We start from the raw sequence: 26,829 nt of genomic DNA on the forward strand, positions 1-26,829 counted from the left end.
ATGTTACGGTATTACGGTGGAGAACGGTTGCCCCCTCTGCCCGCCCTCTTAAACCGCCTCTGGGAACGATGGGATAACCACGACGCTGGACGATACAAGTAGAGAGGCTGTATTTATTATTAACACCTTTCTTTACTTCCCACCAATCCTAACATTTTTTGCTAAAGATTTCATTTGTGTTTAGCAATTTAAAATATATAAAAATGTTTTTATAATTGATATTTTATCTATCTTGAATTTTCATCTTTAGTCTTAGACATAACGTTTAAATAGTTTTTGTTTTATCGTGTTATTATCAATACTATTGAAGCCATTGACCTTGACACTTCCTTGGGATTTCTCAAAAGCAATCCGCTTCAATTCTGAAATGTATGGGAGATTTTTGAAGAGCACGCTAAGTGATTTTGTGTTTAAAAATTCCCAACCAACACCCAAAACTTTCACATCCCCAATAATCTTGTATATTTCATAATATTGCTCCTTGGATATTAATGTAACATTTTTTCTCAGGACTTTTTCAACCCTACCGAAAACACGGTCTGCTGGTAGAAAAATGTGTCCTCTCACTGGGAAGTAAAACTTAATCTCATTAACACTTGAATTGGACGTATACAAAAAATGCAAAAGCATGTGAAGGTTGATGTTATTTTTATTCTGGGAGATGCAGCCATCACAAAATAATCTCAAAGTTTTTATACCTTCTAAGTTCATTGTTTTGAGGTGGCTATAGAGAGCTGATGAAATTTCAGTACTACCTTTCCCTGCTTGTTCTTAAGACCAAGTGTAAAAAGTTGAATTTTTTATCTAAGCTTGAAATTTTACCATCTAAGCTTGTTACACATAAGCTATAAAAGTTCAACTACCTTAGATAATATGCATCTTGGATGTTTGTTTTTGGAAGTTGTTGGATTTGTTGCAAATCAAAACATAAATTCATAACTGATTCATCAGTGTTTTCTTTCATGAACGAATAAAATGAGTTCGCCCTTAGCTTATGGATTCTTTTTTCAGTCATACGGTTTACACGTTCGGCAGATCCCATTGGTAAACTTTTTATTTTCTGATCAAGTAGTGCACAAGTGCTAAACACATCACTTGATGGAGATTTAAAGCCAATGTTGAATTCATTGACGAATAATCTCCTAAACATAGCAAAACTGACTTTGTACTGGTCATTGTTAACTACTTGGTCACTATACATTTGGTGCAACTTCTTTATACTTAATTTACAATTTAAGTACAGACGTTTAGACTTTTTTCTTCCATAGTGACTTTCACATGCCCTCAAGTTAGAAATAAAATCTCTTACTTTATTTTTCTTTTCGATACTCCTGTTATTTTTCCTATCACCACCGCGCTTATCCTCAATAGGCTCTTCAGAATAAACTTTTGCGACTAAATTGGCTAGCCTTTTTCTCCCTACTTTGGGGATTGCAAGAAAATTTTTCTTGCAAACAGGAAATTTTTTTTCATTGCTTTGAATATAGTAATTAGCTGAAAAGTCATGCTATGAGCCTGTTGAAAGAGACTTGTTTTGGTTCGGCATGTTAGGCCTACGTCGTTTAACGTTCTTTGTAACGACTAATGAAGAAAAGTATAGAATCTTGGCGAAGTTTTTCTGGTACTTTATAAAGTTTGTCCCGCAGTTTCTTTACATCATTTGGTCTAATATCAGAGCATGATAAAGTCTTAGTGGAGTGTTTGCATGGGGTGTAAACATTACTACCTGATGGTGCAGAGTACCGCTTACGTTTGGCTTCTTTCCTTTTCCCACCACTTGCCTGTCTCTTGCGTGTCCCACTATTTACAATGCTCACTATCACACCATCCACTACTTCTTCCATTATTTTCAAAATTATAATAAAACAACATTAACTTAATCCAAAAACTTATGAAAACAGTCTAACATGACTTTAAACATTCACTATAACCTCAAATATCTGCTGGAAATAATAACAGATGACGACTGGTCATGTGACACAAGTGAGCAGCTGTGATTTGTCCACTGGAGAAACCACTAATTGAATGAACATAGGCTTTGGAGGAAACACTTTTTGATTGAGATGTCAGTTTTCTACATTTATTTTCAATAGGAGAAAGCATTTTTTGACTGAAACTAATTATTGAATCTCGTGAGATTCAACTTAGAGAATAGCAATAATCCAAAAACTCACTTTTCAATTTTTTGTGAGAAATCACCTTTTGAATGTTTGCTCCTCATTTACTGCTATGGTTTTTGTGATCTGGTCTAAACATATTAGAATAGCTGCTATTTGCCGTTTTGAAACAAAGGCAAATGCTACGTTAAATATGACATGAAAACTTACATTACTCTTGCACTTAACCTGTTCATAAACCATTATGCAATAATAAGCTACAAAAAACGGACAAAAACACGAAGGACTCGTGGTGATATTAAGTATTTATATCCTTTTAACCAGGAATAATACCACGATAATAATAATATACCACGAAATTCTGCAGTAAGTTGGGTAGTACCTTTTAAGATCCTTAAACCCTTTACGTCCTTAAAGGTGTTTGAAGTTTAACGTTGTTATTTTGAGGCTATAAGAAAATAAACGTTTCTTATAGCCAACACTTTTAACTCAGAAGAATACAGCGCACCGAGATGATGGAGTTGCGCACCAAGTGATCGTGCACGACTGAAACACAATGTTACGAGTATTAGAGTCAATTTAATGAATTTTTCGAGATAGATGCAGCCTCAAAACAAGTTACCTCGTTGCGTTCCCATCTTCGAGCGTATAAACCGATAGCACAATTTATTACTTCCTCTCTATTTTCTTGATGCAATCACATACACACACTTAATACTCATAAACAATTTTTAGGGAAAGTAAATTTCTTTGCCCTATATTAACATGAACAACAATCATGGGTAAACTTCATCTAAGATTAAAATATATACTTACAAAAACCAATGTATTTATTATATGTCAGGTGATAAATTGCACAGCTAGGCCGAGAACTCATCATACATGTTGAATAATTAAAAATGCAATTAAACATATTGTGATATCTAGTGTACATGTTTACAACTTGGTTAGACTACCAAACGTCAAACTTTCTGTTTTACATTCTGGCCTGACGAAAATGTTTTATTGCAGAGAGAGAATGTTGAAGTTTTTTTGTAATCAAGATGGGTTAATGTACCCTAGTAGGCTTTGACATAATGGTACAATTGCTTGGTTATGTAGGCGTAGGCCCTACTCAAATAAATACGTATATTATGGTAAACATTTTGGACAAACTATAATTGTAATCTACCATTGTTGTAAATAGTTTTACAGTGCACTATTTTCACATGGAATTCAGTACGCCAACTGTTTAAAGCAATAATGTTCTGAATTTTATTTCGTTTCAGTATGCAATTGATAAACTTTGGGCTCTGAAAAGATATGTTATTACAATGGCCCTGTGACACCTCACATGTTGTGTCACACTCATAGGCGTATGTAGGATAACCTAATGGGTTGGGGGAGGGGGTTACCGCTACCGAAAAATCTGGGAATTTTCCATGCCTCCCTCCCTGCGGCCCAAGGTCATATCCCCGGAATATGTTTAAATGATATAATATTAAAAACTGCAAGTTTCGCAGCTTTCTGAGAGTATGTTACTCTTATTTGAGCCCCCAAACGGTTACAACTTAAGTTAAAATTGTTGACGACACCCGATAACATATGAATTTAAATAAAACAACGCTATTTTAAAAGGATTTATAGGGGCTCTGGAAATTGCTATATATTAAAAATTACATATCACATCCTATATTATTTAAAGATTATAAAATTGGCTTCCTTAATATAGGTCTTTTAATTGATAATTTGAATGTATTTTTATTCAAATAATATGAATTATACCTTTATATTTAAAACCATGCTATCCATGTTAAAGGGTATTGGAATTTAAACCGATACATATGTTTAATTATATACAGGAGTATACTGTATATAAAACTACACAGTTAATCATGACACATGTAATACGTAATCGTGTTTTTAATAGGTGAGCGGTTGACGTCCACGCATAGACGTGTCATACCCACGGCGCGGCGGCGCGGCGAAAAACTAACATAGACATAGAAAATACGAACTTCTAGTTACAAAGTGCTACTTTGGTTATCTAACATGGGGTTTTCATACACAAAGTACGGCTCAAATATATGTAAGCGATCGGTAAATAACTATCGTTGACAATGAACGAACGCAGATTACACGAATAAATGAAAAATAAATCTATTTTCTTTGGAGATTTTAATGTTATAATACTCGTCATAATAAAGATTCTAATGCCATATTATACGTTCTTTTTGTTTGCAGGTTAAGACAAACAACTGTTACAGACGTCAACCTGAGATCTCACAGAGGAGGAAGAGAATTATTAACATTTTTATAACTTCTGTCATATAACAAATGTATAAATTCTCCAATATCATGTGTCTAACCACGAATGCCTTTTATTTAATAGTTCTTAAGTAGACAGTATGCTGAAAAATTGAAGTAAAAAATATCTTTAAGAAAGCCAAATAACACTTTCGGAAAATATTGTAACTAGAACATTGAAACAGTGTTTTGAATAAAACAGATGTTGAAAAATATTTCAACAGGGTGTTCCCTTTGATTCATAACACAATTTCAGTATATAACAGCCATATATAACATTGTTAAAAAAAATAGAAATAACAGACAAAAACTTTCAGATGTTTATATTTTACAGATTTTTGGCCTACCAGAATTGAAGACATATTGTAAATTAGTCAGTTTCTGCATAAAAACTTATTGGTAAACAAAATTCGACCATGCCAGGAACTCGCAACCCTCTGAGGGTAACCTACAAAATTATCAACTATTAAAATTAACTTCGTCATCTAACCATGAGGTGGGTGAATCGAAACTCAACGCGTTATTATAGACGACCTCAAAAAGATTTCTACTAAATTACTTTATTGACTACAACTCTGGTACAACAATATCTAAATTCTCTTCTTCCAACAAACAGGCCAAGCTTACACAAATGTTCAATCTAAGTTTGTCAAATTTATATTACTAATAAATTAATATATTGAATTCAATTTCCTTTTACAAAATCCAGTTATTTGTATCGTTGGATACATTCACTCATCCTAACAAAAGTAATACAACTGATTTTTGTTATTTAATATGTAACTTATTACTTTGTCAAGTAATGTCATTTGAGTTATCCCCTTTCTTTTTCAACTCCTCTTGACAACTCGGGTTGTCGTCATAAAAGCTATTCCAGTTTTAAAACATAGAAATCTTTATGTCTTCAAACTAATATTCATTGCTCTTTTTTTCAAAAATGTATGAGAAAATTGTATATGTCTGCATAATGTATAATTTAATGTGCATTATTGTATTATAGTACAGTAATATAGTTCATTGCTGTATTGTTATTCTTTCTCGAAACCAATAAACACTGTCTATCTCAATTTAGGTTTCATCATTAGCCCTCCACAATAATTATTATCGCTGTATCTTTATTTCCTCGAAAAGCTGTGGTTTCCGTTGTCAAAATGAGTATAATATTAATTATTAACGTAATTATTTGACTCCCTTCTTTTAGGTAAATAATGCTCTTGACGTTAGTGACTACGGACTGTCAGGTTTCTTAAGATGGTTTATTTGAGTTTCTCGGATAGTCTGGGTCTCGATAGCGAGTGAATTGTAGAGTATAGTTTTTAACCAAATAGCGTCTTAAAATTCCCCTCTTTATTAATGTTTGATTGTATTAGTTTGGTTTCTAATAACGGCAATGCGTTTTAAATTCTAGGTTATAGCACAATAGAAACTAAAAGCTAAACATTTATACAAATGCAATTATCCACTTTGGTTATACATATTTTAACTCTGGCTTGAAATAAAATAGCTCCAAGTTTACTATTATTTGCGATCAAATTTGAACATTATTGGTATGTCAGATAGGTATTTACAGTTTGCATGAAGTTCTTGAGATTATTTGAATAGGAGCTTAAAATTAACTTACTAATGTTAGAAGTTAGTAGTTTTTATTACTCATTTGTATTTTATTTTTGTATTTTATACACACAATAAATGTAATAATCTCTTTGGTAAAATTTTTGTTATCAAAGAATACACACCTTAAGTCAAATATTATATAAGACACCACAATATATCCTTACTTTTTTGTGAACTTACAAAGGTACTTAGTTCTAGTTTTTTGAACATTTGAAATGTGTTATAAAATTAATTAAACACATCATTGCATTACTTCTGATATATTAGCAGTAATTTTATTTCTATAAGTATAGGTTAACGATAAAAACACGTTCTGATAAACATCTAATATCCAATGTACTTTTCGTACACTTATAGTTTATTTTCTGAGACATCCCGTTCTGGAAGAGCGACTAGGTCGATCAATGCCTGTAACCTTTCGTGCAAGACCTTGTCCTGATACTAGAATAGCGAGGCAAACTATCTGTATAAACGGAAGGGCCCCTCGTGCTGAATAATACACATTGCGGTAGAGGTATCAGCTGTGCTCATGCTGTTGCAATGTTCTAGAAACGCCCGCCCCCATGTATTGATAAAACGGACGCCACTATTGGTCGAGCCGAGCTTGTCATTATGTTGGGCCAATCGCATGGAAGTCTAGATGTTTCCCGTATTCGAACAATACAAGCCACCGATCATTTGTTTTTATTTTCAAAATACGATCTTGCGGTTAGTTTACGCGACACTTTCCTTGTGTAAACATGGTGTGTCCGTGAAGTCGGTGGCTAGAATTCGGTATTTCACAACAAAACTTATTCGTTTGTATAAACAATATTGTGATTAGGTACTGTTATTGGTTACAGTTTGTTCAAAGGAAAACACTAAAGTAGTTTCACAATGCCAAGATCACCTGCAATCGGAATTGACCTTGGCACTACATATTCTTGTGTTGGGGTCTTCCAACACGGTAAAGTTGAGATAATAGCTAACGATCAAGGTAACCGGACGACGCCGAGCTATGTAGCTTTCACGGACACTGAGAGACTCATTGGCGATGCAGCAAAAAATCAGGTAGCCATGAATCCTGAAAATACTGTATTTGATGCGAAAAGGTTAATAGGTAGACGTTATGACGACGAAAAAATTCAGGGTGATTTGAAACATTGGCCTTTTAAAGTGATCAATGATGCAGATAAACCAAAAATTCAAATACAATACAAGGGAGAAGTAAAAAGATTTGCACCTGAAGAAATAAGTTCTATGGTACTGACTAAAATGAAACAAACTGCAGAAGCATTTTTGGGAACTTCTATTCAAGATGCTGTTATTACGGTTCCTGCTTATTTTAATGACTCTCAACGTCAAGCTACTAAAGACGCAGGTGCAATTGCAGGTATAAATGTTTTAAGGATTATAAATGAACCCACAGCAGCAGCCTTAGCTTATGGTCTAGACAAAGGATTAACAGGCGAGAGAACAGTTTTAATATTTGATCTTGGCGGTGGAACCTTTGATGTATCCATTTTAACAATCGATGAAGGCTCATTATTTCAAGTCAAGGCTACTGCTGGTGATACACATCTCGGTGGTGAGGATTTTGATAGCCGTCTCGTAAATTATTTTAGTGAAGAATTTAAAAGAAAATTCAAGAAGGAGCTACGAGGGAATGCTCGAGCTTTAAGACGTTTGAGAACAGCAGCAGAAAGAGCGAAACGTACCTTGTCTTCAAGCACTGAAGCGAGTATTGAAATAGATGCTTTGTTCGATGGAATTGACTTTTATACAAAAATATCTCGTGCAAGATTTGAGGAACTGTGTGCAGATCTGTTTCGCTCAACACTTCAGCCAGTAGAGAAGGCACTGAATGATGCTAATATCGATAAATCCAATATTCACGATGTAGTGCTAGTCGGAGGATCCACACGCATCCCTAAAATTCAAAGTCTGTTACAAAACTTTTTCTCTGGTAAGTCACTTAATTTATCAATTAATCCTGATGAAGCTGTTGCTTACGGTGCTGCTATACAAGCTGCAATTTTAAGTGGAGACCAGAGTTCAGCAATTCAGGATGTACTTCTAGTAGATGTCGCACCACTATCTCTTGGCATTGAGACTGCAGGAGGAGTAATGAGTGTAATCATCGAACGAAACAGTAGAATTCCTTGCAAACAGACCCAAACATTTACTACCTATTCTGACAACCAACCAGCAGTAACGATTCAAGTGTATGAGGGAGAGCGAGCTATGACTAAAGATAATAACCTGTTGGGGACATTTGACTTATCAGGCATCCCTCCTGCACCTAGAGGTGTGCCAAAAATCGATGTTACATTTGATATCGATGCTAATGGAATTATGAATGTTTCTGCTAAAGACAATAGTTCAGGTCGATCAAAGAATATTGTTATCAAAAACGATAAAGGAAGACTTTCTAAAGCTGAAATTGAGAGGATGTTAAATGATGCTGAAAAGTATAAGGAAGAAGATAAGAAACAGAGAAACAGAATTTCTGGACGAAATCGACTTGAGAGCTACACATTTAGTGTAATGCAAGCATTGGATGACATGGGAGGCAAGCTTAGTGCGAACGACAAGATGAAAGCAAGAGACGCCTGTCAAGATACGTTGTCCTGGCTTGAGCGCAACACCTTGGCAGAGAAAGAAGAGTATGATGACAAGTATAAAGAGCTGCAGAGGATCTGTTCTCCAGTGATGGTCAAACTACACAGTGCAGGTGACAGTGGTCCAACCATTGAAGAAGTTGAATAAATCTCTTTTTTATAATGTTTTTAGAGTCAAAATTTAATTATGGTTTGTTTTGTTATTGTTTATTGTTAACACGTTATTCTTTAACTAACATCACTATCATATATTAATTGTTATTGGTTATGGAAATTTAGTGAAATGTATAATTATATAATTAGAATCAAACTATTTTCTTATCAGCATTAAGTGGCAAAGAAGCACCAATATTGAAGTAAATCATGTTCTCAGTTCTGGTCTAAAATACACGTAAAATTAATTGTTAATCTTAGTAAAAATAATGTGTTGTTCCTTTTTGTTTTGATTTAATAAATAATTCCGATTTAGACTTTGCTGTTATTAATAATGTTCTTTGCACAGAATTTTCTAAATGTGAACTATCAGAAACAAACATTCAAACACTATACTAATACTTGCTTTCAAATTGTAAACATCTTCCAATGCTTTCTTATCGATATAAGTGATAGTTAAGTAACTGACTCAATTAGGTATTTATTTTCACTATCTATAGAAAATAGCCATTCCTTAATATAATTGCAAGTGATGCATTATTTTCTAATGTGATTTAGTAAGTTTTAGGCAACACTATGCTCATAATAATTGCATGTAGTTAATTACAAAAGTTGAATATTGTAACTGATATAATAGCAATACTGACGGCGTCTTATTGATCGGTTGGCTATATATTATTTAGGAAAATTAATTTATTATTGTTGTTGTGTATTCAGCGTAATGTGTAAGTAGTGATCCTTTCTATTGTGCTCGTTTTAGTGTAGTATATATTTTGGAATTGCACACACAATGTTTTATCCTATTTGAATATTTATCCATCTTAATGAAAGAAATAGATTTTTGTTAAACAAATAAACAGAATTTATAAATTAACAATAATAGGGTGCTTCTCAACCAAATAAACTTTGATTGCCTAGCTTATGGTGTTCAGCAAACAGCTGACTGCTTTATTATTGTCTTCCTGGAATTTACTATAGTGAGGTACTTTTCATTAGATGCAAACCTTGTTAGAAAGCTGCTCAAGAAATACAGGAACAATTCACTATCTAGTTTCTACAAAGTTGTCCATAATAATGACTACTTTAAATAACAAGATTACAGTATACTCGTATTACTACAGACATTTGTCATCGTTCAGTGAAAACTGAACAATATCAAATGTTTGAAAAAAATCCTTTTACTTTCACATTCCTTTCATTCTCAAAAACAAACTAAAAATAGTGTAGTATGGTATACAGTGTCAGCCAAAGAAAAAAGTTGAGGCTATTGATAACAATGAACTCTTGTTTAACCTTCTGATTATAGGGTCGATATTGTTTCAAAAATATGTATTCTTTAAGTATTAAAATATATGCAAAACAATTTTTTAATTATTTCTCAATGTGGATGGAACAAGTTCAGACTAAAAAATGTCTTTAACACATTTTGCATACATTCAAATTTCAAAAATATTTGATAAATCTGTAAAAAATATTTGGTGCATCTATACTCATTTACGTTACAGACAAATACTGTCAATATCCAAAATTTTGAGTGGTACTCTATGATAAATTAGAGTGATTAAATTAATAATAACATAATTTATAAATACATACATACATTGTCTCAATATGTATGTATGTTATAAATTGTGCAGAGCATCATTTACAAACGGATTAAAATGATAAAAGTATGGAAGAAAACATAAAAATGATTGATTTTCAGAAAAAGGGAGAAAAATTATATCCTAAACAAGAACTACATTTATTTTAATTATAGAAAATATTAGATTAATAACCTATAAATACAATGATTGTCAATAAAAAATTAATATTTGAACAAATATGAAAGTTAAGAAAGAATCCTGAAAGTAGAATTACTAACAAGGACTTAATTGTTAATTAATGAAATAATTAATTGAATTGATCGATTTCAGAAACAAATGAACTATTTTAGGCCAGTGTGGAGGAATCCTTAAGCCGAAGACAATATCAAGTAATTATATAATGTATGGTGGGGTTCTGTGCAGTTTAGGAATTGAAGTAAGCTTATCTTAGATATATATTATGTTAGTGTCCATGGTTAATAGCTTCTAATGATAAGCAAAATTGCTAATGACTCTTATTTTATGTTCTACGTGTAGATAATTACTTCTGATTTGAAAGAATGATATTTTCTACATCATGATATGTATATATACATAAATGGGTCTGAAAAGACTACTTCGGTAATAAATTGTCTACTTTCGGTCATTGTAATATACATCCGCCCTAAGGTATTTCTTGTGCCACAGTTGTTTGCTTTGTTCTCAAGAAAATATACACATAAGCTATAGAGGTCTGAGAAGCTTACTTCTAATAAAAAACATTAAGCTGGGATTTTAAAAGTCTTTAAATCTGTAGCAAAAGCCAGATAGTATCATTATGTATAATTCCTGCATTACACTATCAAGTGCTGGATACTTAATATTTAATAAGAATTTCATTTACAAGTAGATCTTACTTAAAATTCCAATTTTATTATCTGGATAACCTCATTGCTCCAAAAGTGATTAAAGAAAATATTGAAATAAGAAATGTGATTTTTATGCTTACTCTATGCTTTCAAGACTACAAATACTGATCGCGAGAGAAAAGAAGAGACCTGGATTCTGGCCTATCTGAAATTTGCAGGCGCTACTACTAGTATGTTGCCGCGCCTTGTTTCGTAATTCCATTATTGTTTCACTGTTCCATTGCTATGATAAACAATTCGCAGGGTTGGCTGTGGGGCGAAGCGCCTGAAATTACCGCGCGGCAACACACTAGTACACAGCTGTGCGCCGGCACGGGCCAGGTCTCTTCTTTTCTCTCGCCAACAGTATCAATACATTTAAAATAGTACTTAAATTAATTAAACATATGATTGTGTTGTAATATTTGTTTACATAGATCATTTGATTATTTTTTGACAAGTCCATTCAATAAATAAAATGATTTTTTCTGCAATGCATTTCTTATGGAATTTTTCACAACTTTATCACCAACCCCGATGTCATAGAGAAAAACCATTCCTTCATGAGCCTCTATGGCGCAATATGAAGTTATGTACCAAATTTCATGCCTCTATCTTTCATGGTTTTTTTTCTAGGCGTTGATAAGTAATTCAGGAAACTCTCTTTATATAGATTAATCTCAATTTTGTTATAAAGAATCAAATTCTGTTTGTTTAAATTCACTTTCAGTCTAAGATATTTCCTGTACTACTGTAGAGTTAGTTACCTTGTGCCCCGATCAAGACAATATATACCAACGAAAGCTAACTTCAATCATAAAGCCTCTTCTTTCGGCTCTTTTAATTTACTTTCAATCTAACTAGATTTGATTACTTTATGTGCAAACATTCACAGCTTTGTATTGTAGTTTTTATAACAGCATTTAAACAGTATTTCCATTGCAGTAGATAGTTTATTGATCATTGGTGCAATCTAAATTTAAAATGAGATAATAACTGTGTTTGCAATTTGCATTATACTACTTATAAAGCACTTTACAATAATTTAATTTTCGTATTCTACAGACCCCTTCAGACGAACATGACTCCAGATTTCAGGACTCAAGTCTTCAGCACCATCAGATATCAGATGCTGCACGTAAGAGGAAGGTGATCTGGAACTAAATTCAACATTCACTTCGAATCAGCCCTTCCCACCATAGCTGCTTTTGTGTAGAAGACTCGATTGCTCCACCATGCTTTGGGATCATGTCAGGCAATATTCACTTCAAGTCAGCCCTTCCTAACATAGCTGCTTTATGTGTAGAAGACTCAGTTGCTCCATCGTGCTTTGGGATCATGTCAGTCAACATCGTAGTGCACTCACTTGTGCACCTGATGAGATAATGAGAATACCTCTTCACCTAGATTGCAATACTTTTTGTAGTCTGGTTGTCTCTGATGTCGAAACAATATGGGAGGTTCATTTTGAGCATCCTTGTTCTTCGTCACCAACTATTTTTTTATCCTTTTAGACGAACATGACTTCAGATTTCAGGAGTCAAGTCTGCAACAGCATCAGATTTCAGATGCTGCACGTAAATGGAAGGATTAGTAACTATTTATAATTTTCAGTTGTTATATTTTTTTTAATTATTTTGAACTTTTATTACAAAATAATTTTCCAATAGTTAGCATTGCACTTCAGAAGAAATTTGTACGTTATTTATGTTCAAACCATTGATTGTCAAGGGACATTTTATAAGAAATTACTACAGTTCCTCTTAAGATTTAATTAATTTCCTCTCCTCGAATCTAGGACTTTCCTTGGAACTAAACAAATATTTCAATTTCCCATTTTGCTGCCTTTCAAGTAAAATATTGTGGTTTTTATATCAGTTGATAAAATTTGTTCTTCTTTCTTTGTTGTAAGATAGTCTACTCTCATATCTCACAGGTTTTGATGAGAGGGTGTCTGAACAGCAAAAGGACTTGTAAAACTATGATTGTCTAAATGCCTATCAGAAGAAGAGGTATAGAACAAATTTAAACCTCCTAGAAGAACTTACAATCTTGGTTCAATCAGACTACAAAGGTTATGCACCTACAATTACAACTTCAGAGAATGAGATGTTTTAATGACTTAAGGAAATTACTTTTTAATGAAATATTCCACCCAGGAGGGTTTACTTCCAGCTGGTTTATACCTTTCAGTTGAACCTATAATGGGTACAGCAAAAATCAATGTGTAACTTACATCTGGGCAACCCCATGAATGTTCAGGAACCACGAACACTCACCACAAATGTTGAGAGATTGAGATGAAAGGGTTGATCTATAAGTCTAGTCTGCTGCGGAAGATGACTTGTTGGAGTAGATGTATCTCCCTCAGGCTGTTGTTAGACTAAACATGAGGGAGTACTGTCACCCATCTGCTTTGACTGGTTATAGAAGCTGTTATAGAAGACTCAAAATAACGTAAGATTCATTTGCTATTTTATTTTAGTTCAACAATGGAACTTTTAACCAAAGGTAAAATCTGTTGTGATAAAAATATATTTGTCTGCGGTTCTTATGATGTTCATGTACATTTTAATTGCATAGTATTTATGGAAGTCAAATATGAGTGTTTTATACACCCTTGTTAGGACTTTAACTCAACAATTATTATGTCTATGAGGGATAAAGAATCAGACGAGTTTACTTATCTTATAGAAAACTGTAGTTATTACACTGATTATAAAAGAACCCACAAACACTCTCTAATTTTAGAACAATTTCTATTATAAAAAAATAATCCAAAACATTTATAAATATCCTTATAAAAGTTTGCCATATTATCGCTACACACAAAAAACATCATATATTTACTGGGTCAAGAAAGGACATTATTACAGTATTATTTGATGGGTGTATTCTGAGGATTTCCTTCCTATCTAATCTGACTGTGACATCCAGCTTCATATTGATTATATTAAGATCTCTTTTCTGATTTCCAGATAGGCAGAACATTTAGCTTTGTAATCAACCACTGATTCTACTGTTAGGTGGTCTGCAATCAACCATGCATTAATGTTGTTGAAGGGCTAAATGAAATCAAAATACTAAACCGCTGCAAATGGGTCATTACGTTTACCTGTAATCTTATCCATTTTTTATGGGATTGAGGAATCAAGATAAAGTACATCATGCAGAATCTTAGATTCCAAGCTGATCTTTTTTGAACAAACAAAAAGTATTGTGAATGAAGAGTAGCTCCATTTCACTTTCCACTTAGTGCAGTGTCTGTAACACTATTACAGATTTGACTCCTGCAATCTGAAGTCCACGTCCACCTTTTTAAATTGGTGTTGAAACTTTCCAAACAAACTCTGCATCATTTTGACATTAGACACCTAGACTACAAAAGAGATTTGTCTGGTTTACCCAGCAGCCATCCAGTATTATGTAGATGATGAGGTATTCTCATTGTTTCCTCAGGAACTGAACTGAGTACACTGTTTTAGACATTATCCCAAAGCACGGTGGAACAAACGAGTTTTCTATGTATATAGTAGTTATGGTGGGAAAGATTGATTCAGTGTGAATAATGAGTTTAGCTACATTTCACCTTCAGCTAAATGCAGAATCTGAAATCGGACACTGTCACAGTGTAATCTAGATTAAGAGGTGTTCTCACAATGGGTAAACCAGTCAGACCACTTTTCTGATGTCAAAACGATGCAGAGTTCATTTTGAATGTTTTCCTTGCCTGATTTTTTTTAATCTCTTCCAATGGACTTAGACTCCAGATTCTGCACTAAATGGAAGGTGAAATTAAGCTAAACTCAACATCCGAATTAAACTATCCCTTCCCACCATAGCTACATTATGTGTACTAGCAGTATTGTTTCCAAAGTTAGGAAGAACATATCTTATGTTATGGAGATTGCCCAATGTTACAATAAAATACAAAGGTTTTTATCTTGAATTGCTACAGATTCTTGATATGAATCTATCTTGAGTAAACCAATGTTGTAAGGAATAAGGACAGACGTGACTATGCAAAAGAATCATTTTGTGAATATTTTGGACATTTTCTGAGCTAGTTAGAATAGATGTATTAAAGGAGCTTTGCCTTGCGGTTCTTAATTTACTATGGCTATAACATATTGTGGCAGATGTTATGTTATCGTGTTCTGATATAGAAAAAACATAGGTAAGTTTTCGAGTAAAAATTTTGAATGAGAGACCTGTTCATTTGTTACTTTTTTTGAGAATGTATTATGGGAATTAGATGTGGCATAACACATTTTTAATAATTTAGATTTAGTTTGATAACAACTTGCGCAACAACTTCATAAGGATTGGAGGCTCCAAGACCCACCAACATTTTATGAGATAACCGTGATATGTTGAGTTAATAACATAATACTATAATAAAATCTTAATTCTAATAGTTAACGTTTATATGCTTAAGAGCTCAGCTGCTGCGAATTGTTCCATCGAGGCTGTTTGGTTGTAGCTTAAAATTATTGTGAGATGAGACAGGTGGCAGCAACTGCACAGTGGGTCGGTTAACTGCACAGTTGGGGGTTTGGTAAGATTCATCCTTGGCACACAGACAGTAAGCTTATACAATGTTCCCAGCCTCAGGTTTAGCGCATGTGCTATTGTCTTAACACCCTATTCAGCATTCACTTTCCATTGCAGTTTGTGAATGTCTTTCATCACATTTTAATGTGAGTCACTGAGCTTTATTTCGTAAATTATTGTGAACAATAATAAATTAGTGTTATTTAAATATGAGTTTTGATTCAATTAAAAAATAAACTACTTTTTAACAATGAAGAAGAACTCGTTTCAAAAACGGTGCTTGGAAACAACAGTAGAGGAGAACACATGAGCAGTTTTTTTACTGATTCCTGGGCCATCATCTTTCAGATCGATTCTTGGGCAGATAGATTTTTTTTTGAAACAAGGGTGAGAAAAAGCTTTTCCAAAAATCATGGTTGGATCAAGTGGAGTTCTAACTAATGAAAAGGTGTTTTGTTAAATTTTCAAGGAGGTTGAAGGTATAAGTTTAATTTATCATGAAACAACTTTTACATCCATCAGGTTCTCTACTTGGAAAAATGCACTGGAAAGTTTTTGTGATATATTAATAAAGAAAGTGCATTAAAAGTTGTTACCAAATAAAAGATGGCAGTATTGTTGGATACTTTTTAGCTTGACAAAGAAAGAAAACTGTTCATAATACAATAATGTACGGTTTTTCAGCAGTAAAATTTCTTTGCCATTAAGGCCTAAATAATTTCTGTATAACTTGAATACAAAATTTATGTAAACATTCAAGGTTGCCATGGTTTACTTTCATAAGGCAACACAAAGAAAATATTTTCAAACATAGTATCTATCTGGGACAATTAAAAAGGAATAATAATTACACTTAAAAAAATAAGCCATACCATTTATTTCCTAAAATAAAGATATTGTACAAAAACCTAACCTAAATATTAGTAAGGTTAATATGATTACAAAGCCTCTACCAATGGATTATATACATTTCAATTAATCCAATGTGAAGTTGTTATACAAATATTTCCACCAATTTTACAAAGTTACGGAAAATGTATATTTTATTAATACAATCTCATCATTGAAGTTAGATTAAAATAAACTAAAAAGTAACAAGCTTCACAACAGAAATTAAAGATTTTCATCATAAACAAAAATTAATTGTGAAGTGAGACTCCATCTGTTTAGTTACCATATATTGTGTTAAGCTTTTTAGAGTAAAAGATTATACATCCTTATGGTCAAGATCTATCACAGTTTCTACGATGTACTTTAACACTCATACTTATGCGTATGTTACCAATATTCCATATTTTTACTACTTAATTTTATTCTTTTTATCTGATCATGTACTCATAATGCAGAGTTACTATGAAATAATATAGATTACAGATTAAGTGGAAAGGTAAATTTTGATAGTGCTTCCCATTTACATTATAAAATGTATAAATTGACAAAATATTTTCTTATTCACCACAATCTTATTCACCCATCAGACATAGTATAATGCCACTAATTCTGATATCTGAAGTAAATTAGAAGCAATGAAAAAACATGTGATAGCCCATTTCATGCTGGTTCAAAGTGGAGTTGTAGATATTTACAATATGTAGATGTAGCATCGATATTGAAGCTCTCATTAATTTCCATAAAAATTGCTTCATCTTGAAACCAATAAAATGTTAAAATAAAAATATGTGTATTTAATGATTGAAGTCTTTAGCTTTCCTACCACCATGATTGCAGTTCAACAAATTCTGTGGTTTTGATAAAAATTGGATAAACTCCTATAAGGATATAAAACCTCCAACACATTAATTTTATTACAAAGAGAATGGCAAAAATATTTCCATGGCAATATCGACAGAGTAAACAATCTAATAATATTCCTAGTATAATGGTACCAAAGTTCTTAACAGCTTTCTTTCTCTGTATATGAATCTTTTAGCCATACAGCTATATCAAGTAGAAATAGACATTAAGTAACTCATAACGATTTCATGATAAAATTCTACTTCCAAAAACAAATATAGGTGACATTCGTGCAGGCAGCACTACTTAGTATATCTTGAGCAATTTATAGACACTAGTAGTGAAAACAATTTACCATTTGTAATCTTATACTAATTTATTGTCAGTTTTTAATATTTATATGTTTAGCATAATGTTTTTATGTTCAAAACCATCATATAAACCAATTAATAAGAACACTACTGAAACGAAATTTAGGTGAACATATTTTAACCATTATGAGGTGTGCTAATATTGTTTACTTTGTGGTTGCCTATTTTGAAGCATATTATGTTTTGATTGACCAATAATGTTATTTTTAAATATACAGCAATAAGATTAACACGCTCACTTCTGTACATCAGAGAGCTGTGAGAGTGGTAGCAGATAGCTTCTACAGCAGTCAACATGTTAAGCATTATTTAGAACAACTTTAACCTTACTTATTTTACAAACAACCCCAGAGTTCAAGACCATATAAAAAAATATATTTGGTCACATTCAAAAGCAGTAATTCAATGGCAGTAAGGAGTCCATGTCAAAGGATTTAGGGCTATTAATAATCCCAAGCTTAACACTCAAAGATATTCACAATATATAGCTCAACTACAAGCTTTTGTGCAATGAAAGCTTAATATAATTTAATTCTTGTAACACATCGGGTTATTGTATAGTGTAATGTGGTGAACACAAAACACAATGTTGGCTCTGCATCACCACTGCGGCTAGGAAGAGGGGAAAACTTGGAGGGAAATGTCAATAATTAAATGGTTATGACACAATTTTAAGAGAAAACGTTGAAATTAACATTGTAAAGCAGTAGATTATGTCCCTTTCCTGTTATCTAATATATGGGAACCCAATAGGTCTTCAGTGCGCACTTGTTTTTTAATCTATACTGGCCTAGTACGTAAATTTGCTAATTTTTTAAAATTTTGACAAAAAATGGAAATGACAAATTAATGAATCTTATATTCTTAGGAAAAATTTGACTCAAGACTTCATTTTCATCTCATAAAACCATCAATGATACATGATATTTTGAAAGCTTGTGTATCCAATTGTTATAATACAAGAGCCGAAAGCCAATTTGCATTGTATAAGCACACCGCTTGGTGCTTATACAAATTCTAAAATAGACAAATTCTTCTTAAGAAAGGAATGGATTGTCAACTTCGCTAGAGTTGTGGTAGAGGTCACAATTGTGAGGGTATCAAAAAGGTATAAAAATATGAAACAATTGTTTATTGTCATATTTTTATTACCTTGAAACACTTAAAAATAATAGTTGATTACCATCATGCAAGTACATAGAGACTAGTCACCACTTTCAACCAAATAGTAACTGTATATGGTTACCTAACACTGATTCATTCATTTATTGGTGATTTCACAAAACTAGAGTGGCTGACTATCAATTGCTTTCTTAAGGGAGATTCCTCTAAGAAATTCAAGTAAAACCAGATTGTGTGCCCATAACATGGAAATTGGCTTTTGGCTCAGGGACTATAATTTCTTGATTTACAGTTAAATTTATAATAGTTAAGTTAACAGTCACTAAACCATACCCATACACATTTAGTATGATAATTAATTTTTTTTAATGCAGGATTCCGGCATTAGATTAACACATGTGAATTTTCATTCACGAGGTATACTTAAATTAATAGATTAATACTTATTGATTAATTAACAGACCTTAATCGGTTACTGCTGTTGAATGTGATTATTAAACAACGCTTTGGTGGCTACTAAACCAATAATTCACTATACTAAAAGGATTTATTAATAATTCTTAAAATTAAGATAAAACACTAATAGTTACATAATAACCTTCTACAACCAGCCGTAATGTTAGGAGTAATTTAGATCACTGCTACTGAATAATGCAAACTGCTAAATGGTTTTGTAAGGCTTTATGATTAATCAAACTAGTTTCCCTAATTTGGCATTGTATAAGTTATTAACCCTTTGAACAGTAACGATGTAACAGTCACGTTGCCACGCTACGAGCCACCAATAGTAACATCATATATTTATGTTAAAGTAGTGTGAACTTGTATGTTGTGATATGCTTATTTGTGTCAGTGAACCACCCTGCCATCCCTTGGTAAGTTTTAGAAGCAAATGTTGTACTCCTAATCCACTAGATGTCAAAAACAACTTTTATGAATAATTCTAGTCATAATCCTACTGAGCAAGACCTATAGTATGACTTGTCTAATAATAAAAAAAAATTATTTTATATTTTATTTAAAAATAAAACTAAGTGTAATCTTTAAATACTATATACTTTATTGTTTTTAAGTTTGTTTTATATACAAAAAATGTGATTACATGACATTTTTCTTACAAAAAGTAATAACTTCTGAACTAACACTAGATGTCAATATAATAAAAGAAGTTATTTAAACAACTTTAAAACCTCACTTTTTGGTGTTTGTTTGTTAGATGTTTGAAAAGTCATTGCTCAAAGGGTTAATGAAATAAATGATGAAAAACATGACGTAAAATGAGAATAAAACTTGTATTAACTAGTAAAATGTCTGCATTTGGATCTACATCTTGTATTTAGAGCATGTTATAGTCTGTGAGAGGTATTTACTGTGGAGACAACTCACGTTTGGTTATTCCCATGACATGGTGTAGGCACTCTACCGTCTAAGTGAGCTACAGTGTTTGTATCTGCATGCGTATAGAGCATCTCATCACACTACAATAATTGTATTGGTAAAAAGAGTTTGCATCAAGTTTTGAAGACATTTTTGGCGATGCCTAAATTAAAGAATGGGTTGGGTAATTTAAAAATAAACATTTTTAGTGAAGAATAGTTTGGGTTTTGGTAAACCTTAAAAACACAGATAAGAATTCCAAAAACATAGAACATGTTTTTGCTGCAATCCATGCACGACATTCAACTGCTATGGACATGGAAAAAGAAGACCTTTTTCAAGAATGGTTGTTTGCACAATTTGATATGAATTTTTAAATGAGGTTAAGTCTCCACAGAAGTCGTGGAGTGCCGATACTAACCAGGGAGTCCTGCCTCTACTGTGTATACTTCACTTGGTCAATCGGTTACCCCAAACACAAAATGCAGTTGGAGACCTCATATAGTTATAAGTATCTTAACACTCTAGTACTTAAGATAAATATAAGACCAACTATTCTGTTTTTGAAGGTAATGCTTAAAACTAAATAACAACAACTTTGGTCATGCTTATCATGATTATAGAAATCAATAACTACAATCTCTTGTTAAGGATAAGAACTGCTTTAATACAAATTCTTAAGGACAATTCATAACCCAAAATTAAAAATAAAGTTCATAAACTTTGCACATTTAAAATTATATATATATATATATTTTCTGGGATCTTTAATAAATGTATTTGAAATGTATTAAAAAGAACTAAACATTATCTATGTTTAGTAAGCTGCCTTTGAGGAGGGAAGAAAGAGAAGTAAAATATACAATTTTTAGTCATATTTAACAGAACACTTTTAAGACCTATTATTATGTAAACCATTAACATAATGAATTTTGGTTTTAAATATATTAACATTCATTATCAAAAAACCGATGTAAACCAAAACTTCAACAATCTTCTTAATTCTTTCTCTTAGTTAACTTGAAGATAAAACTTCCTATTGCTTTACATGAGCAAAGTACACGTGACATGCCATGTTGCTTGTACACCAAATTTACAGACGTTTTCTATTTTATATAACACAAATTTGTCATATCACTCAATTTCAAATGTTGTAGGCCAATAATCTAAGATTATTTTAGATTATATTGAATATACCCGTTTTATAATTTCAGCAATATTTTTAATGACAATTATCAATTGCCATTAACTTTATGTGTGAGAAATTCCAAGGTGGTAATCTAAAATCACCTTTTATTTTAAGATTTTGTTTTGTAAATATTTTCTAGTGCATGATTTGTATGCCAAAACTATTATTTTCAAAACAACACAGATGATGTTCAAAACATGTACTGGCATAAAAACAAACAGCATTTTATATAAAAAGCATGTTATTTGCCAGTTAGCTTATCAATTCTTGAATCTGATAAAGTTGTATTGTGTTGTAATTGTATATTATTGTTATACATTATTCTTGTACCAGTTTAGTTCTTTTTTTATAGTAGTAGTGTTTTAAAAATTAACTGAATGAAAATAGTAAAAAATTCTTAACATGAAATGCATAATATGAAGAAAAAACTTAGTTGTAGTTTACATTATTTATTGTACTTTTGTGCCTAACATAAATAAAAATATTTTGACTTTGAATTAATGTTAGTGTCTTTTTATAGCATAAACTAGATCAGACTTTCTAGAAAATCAATTGTGATAAAGTTTTATGAGTATCATTTTACATTTTTCATAGCAGTATTCTTCAGGTATTTGTGGTTATAATCTGAGTAATCTAAGATTATTTATTCACTAATTCATTTATACAAATAATTACTTTGTCTAAAACAATAAAATTATTTGTATTATTTGTTATGTAGTAAAATTATTTTTATTAATTGTTATACTGTAAGAAGTAATAATGACTTCCAAAATATATAAATTCCAGCAATACAGTGTATCAATCAATATTTTAATTATAAGTAAACTAATACAAATTCGAAACTGTAAACATTTATATATATATATATATATAATTAAATTTTATTTATATTTTTTTATAAAATAATAACGGGCAATAGCAAAACAATACATGACTTATGAAGAACTACATAAGATTAGTATGCATACATATTAATTATGTACAAATTTTACAAATATTATGACTTGACATCATTGGAATATAAAATTGAATAAATTATGTGTGATAGAATATTAAATTGATTATGAATATTTCTTTGTCATTTAAGGCACTAGAACAGTTCTAGCTCAATTTTGGGGAGTTTCTATAATGACAAAATCTCAGTTTCAAATCCTGTGAGAGTATAACACTACCTTTTAAAGATTCACACAGTTCAAAAGATGTTTATTGGTGTTTAATTAAAATATTAGTATGACCAAAAAAAATACTCTTGTATTCTACATAAAAATATTGGTACTAAAATGTTATTACAAAAAAGGTTTTGTGAAACGTTTATTTAATGAATGTTTGCCACTGTTAAAGCGCTTTCAAACGTTAATTCAATTAATCTGTGCCAGATCTATGGTTAATAACAATCTTACACGAATCATTGCTTAAGGTTTTTCTAAAATGTGAATTTTTACACATTTCTGGAAGGATATAATTGTAGCATGAGGTTCAAAGGGTTGAAGTTTATATTGCTCTAATGATTTAAGCTCTTGTTTATATTTTTAAATTGTTAATACTGTAAAGTAACACAGCAAGTAAATAATATTATTTGTTTTATTTGCCAATACTTCTTTGTTCAATCCATTTATATTTGATGTGATCCAAGAACACACTGCATGTTCCATACTACAATAAATCTATTTACAAAATCTGTAAATAAAAAAAAAACAACTTTGGGTAAGAAATATAATTTTACATTATATAATATTGAAATAAAATTAATTTAAAAATTGTAAATAATTAGGAAAACAAATTATAAAAGATCGTAGAGTTCACTAATGCAAAATAAAATATTTTTATCATAATTAAATAACAATAATAACAACATTTTACCTTGCTTTTAGTATTAAGTTTATAGCAATACAAGTACGATCCAATAAAATACCAAATTAAAGTCTTTAAAAACTATTTGTAGTAATAACCACTAAAAGTATGGATTAAAAATTTTATACCTCGGAATAAAGCAGTATATTTTCCTCTCTCCCTCTTCCAATCCCTCCCTATTAAACAATATTTACTAACTTAATTTGAAAGTTATTATGCTAATTCAATACTTACTATAATTGAATTTGTTGTAAAATATACCAACTATGTAAGTAGGTTTTAACCACTTATATCAAACATTATTTGTGGTTTTTTAAACTTCAATACAGTCTTAGGATTAAGATTACACAATATAATTAATGTTAAAAAAATGTCTAATATTGCTTAGCAATAAATACTGTTTAACTATGTAAAAAAGTATTTTACAGATTATACAAATTTGATCTATTAATATTATGATTGTGAGGACCAATAAGGCAATTGTGAATGAAAGAGTGGAGCAGTTGTTATATCGGTACTCTGTCATAGGATCGCCGATAGTCAGATATGACTTTCAAGTAGAATGTTCCAGGAAACAAATTTTCAACAGAGTCGATTGGAGTCATGGATGACTTATGTGCATTTTGTTCCTTCATTGCCATTGTGTTTGAAAAATCTTTTGGAGACATTATTTTTCGATTCTCAAGCATTGTTTGGATGTGACTCAAATTGGTCACAAGAGTTTTCAATCCTTCATTGCGCACCTTCAAAGAGAACATAGATGAAGCGAGCCCTGAACCGTAAGAAAACAATCCAATTCTTTTTCCAACAAGTTCAGAAACAGGTTTGTTGATTAGATAAGAAACAAGTCCTCCATAGAGAGAAGAAGTGTACATGTTGCCTACTTGGTTTGCAACATATAGAGATGGCTGTGTCTTTTCAGCAAACATCGCCTTACTGAACTCCATAAATCCTTTTTCTACATCTCGATCAAAATAAGTGTCTTCTAACTGCACTCCTGTATATTTCTCTAATCCCGGATAAACATCAGGAATATTTTCTTTTGGTGTATTGACAAAGTCATTGAGCACCAAACGAGCAAGTGACTTTTGTACAAGTTTACAGTACGGCGTATGAAACAATACAGCATCCAATGATTTCACTCCGACCATATCGTTCGATTCGGATTCAATACCTGCCAGTTTTTTTGCTTTCCGACAGTAGAGTTGGTAACAATGGTCTAGCGCTGTGAGATAGCATTGTATTGATAATTTTCCATCAACAGTAGGATATTCAGAACTTAAATCAGGTTTGAAAAAATCATATACGTGGTCCATGAAAGTAGCTCTGAGGCCGGGTTCGAAGGCGAGACTAGCGTTTGGCCCGATCAGCATAGCCACAGCCCCTGCACCACCCGTAGGTCGTGCACTACCGGCCGCATACACTGCAATGTCAGCCGCCACAACGATGGCTAGCCGTCCGTCCCAACTTCGGGACTCCACCCAGGCCACAGCATTGAACAGAGCAGCAGTTCCACCATAGCAAGCATTTGTTGTGTCAATGCCTGAAATCAAAAGCAATTTCATCAAATTTAAAGTGGAAAATAATAAAAATTACCTTATATCTTTTACCAAGGAGCATTTTTCAACAATTTAGATAACATGTGTCAAAAAACATATTTTTATATTATCTCTCTAATGTACAATATATGTAATAATGATCATTTTACAAACAATGGACATGGGTGACATTTTCTAAGTTAAGTATAGGTAGTTATACAAATAATTGAAAATGCACATTTTACTCAACTTTGTAAAGCGTAATAGAAACCATAAGGTATACATTAATAAATTATTTGATAATTATATTTAAATATCAAAGCAATTGTTTGAGAACTGTACAAAGTTTTACTTTATTATGTAGAGTTGGAAATACAAGAAACAAAATGTGAAAATTAAGGTTTTATTGAAATTTACAAATAATAATAAATTCATAACTTGAGTTGCAAAAGATACATCTTCAAATGTTATTAATAAAATATTTCTAAGTAAAGTTTCCATTAACATTTGAATGTAGTAAGAGGGTAACTATTTTCATTGTAATCAACCTGATTTTGTGCTAATGGGTTACTAATATTTTTAAAAATGTTAGTAACCAGCTGTTACTACATTTTTTTTAAATGTTTTCCACAAAGCACTTACAGAACAATCAAAACATGTTGCAAGCTAGTAATGGTTTTATTAGAAGGCACAGTGATGAAAGTCTGGATCAGTTTATTTATTATTTAAAGAAAGAAAATTGGGACATGATAGATGATTTTAAACAAAATAAAATTGACATTAAAACACTTTTTAATAGTTTTTTAAAAAAATTTGTTGCTCACCCTTAGTAAAAACCTCAAATAAATCACGGTCTAATAACACTAAACTTGTCAAGTGGTATACACCGGAACTAGCCAAAACAAGAAATGAAATGCTTGCATTATTCACAATTTATAAAAGTTTGAATTTAAGGGGGTCAGAGCAAACTCAGGCAGCTTATAATGTATATATTCAACATAAAAAAGGTATAGGAATGAATTAACACTAGCAAAAAAAGTTGCAGTTGAGCAGTATATTAGTAAAGCTCCTAACCAATGCAGGGCTGCTTGGAAGGTGATTAGTAATGAACACTCACCTACACACAGTCAAGATGTAAATTTGGATCCTGAGGAATTCAACCAGTATTTCATAAACTCAATTAAAGAGCTTAGTGAAGGAATTCCCCCCAGCCACCATAGTCCTGATTACTTTCTGGGAGAACGAATGATTGATCAAAATTCATTTGTTTGGCTAACAGTTACAGCCGAGGATGTTATAAAGGCTGTGTCAAAATTCTCAAATTCAAAAGCTATGGACTATTATTGGTTGTCGAATTTCATTATTAAAAGTACTATTAAATTTATAAGTGAACCCCTAGCGATAATTTTAAATAACTGCATGAATGAGGGATTTTTTTCACCTTTACTAAAGGTGTCAAAAGTTACTCCAGTGTTTAAGAAAGGTGACAAAAATTGTGTACATAACTATCGTCCAATCTCAATTGTCCCTATATTTTCTAAAATTTTTGAATCAATTATGTACAACCAGCTGAATGGCTATTTTGAGTTTCATAGTTTAATTTCAAATAGTCAATATGGCTTCCGCTAGGGAAGATCTACAACTTCGGCTGTATTAAACATAATTGATCATACCCTAGAGGCTTTTGAAAAAAAGGATTCCTCTTCATTAGTTTTATGTGACCTCAGTAAAGCATTTGACAGTGTCCTTGTTGATGTTCTTCTTGATAAGCTTGCATTTTACGGTGTTAGTGATTGTGCTTTAAGACTTATTAAGTCATATCTTTCCAATAAATTGCAATATGTATGTGT

General features: G+C 31.8%; 2 protein-coding genes across 3 annotated transcripts in view; one reads left to right on the plus strand and one right to left on the minus strand.

Annotated features, from left to right (window-relative positions):
• Window positions 1–6,679: 6,679 nt before the first annotated feature.
• On the plus strand, window positions 6,680–9,087 carry LOC124359258 (heat shock protein 68-like). The gene has a single exon (XM_046811862.1). It carries the CDS (start codon window positions 6,894–6,896, stop codon window positions 8,763–8,765), a length of 1,872 nt encoding a protein of 623 aa, XP_046667818.1. The 5' UTR covers window positions 6,680–6,893; the 3' UTR covers window positions 8,766–9,087.
• Window positions 9,088–16,655: 7,568 nt separating this feature from the next.
• LOC124359259 (hydroxymethylglutaryl-CoA synthase 1) overlaps window positions 16,656–26,829 on the minus strand; it is a 37,692-nt gene continuing 27,518 nt past the window's right edge. For both annotated transcript variants that reach the window (XM_046811863.1, XM_046811865.1), the window contains exon 4: window positions 16,656–24,984. In XM_046811863.1, the coding sequence (XP_046667819.1) occupies window positions 23,948–24,984 (1,037 nt within the window). In that variant the 3' untranslated portion in view covers window positions 16,656–23,947. The remainder of the gene's footprint in view (window positions 24,985–26,829) is intronic.

This window comes from Homalodisca vitripennis, chromosome 4, assembly GCF_021130785.1.
Source record: "Homalodisca vitripennis isolate AUS2020 chromosome 4, UT_GWSS_2.1, whole genome shotgun sequence".
Taxonomy (NCBI): domain Eukaryota; kingdom Metazoa; phylum Arthropoda; class Insecta; order Hemiptera; family Cicadellidae; genus Homalodisca; species Homalodisca vitripennis.

Excerpts from the sequence above, each read along its gene's own strand:
- LOC124359258 (XM_046811862.1), top strand. The coding sequence starts at position 6,894 with ATGCCAAGATCACCTGCAATCGGAATTGACCTTGGCACTACATATTCT.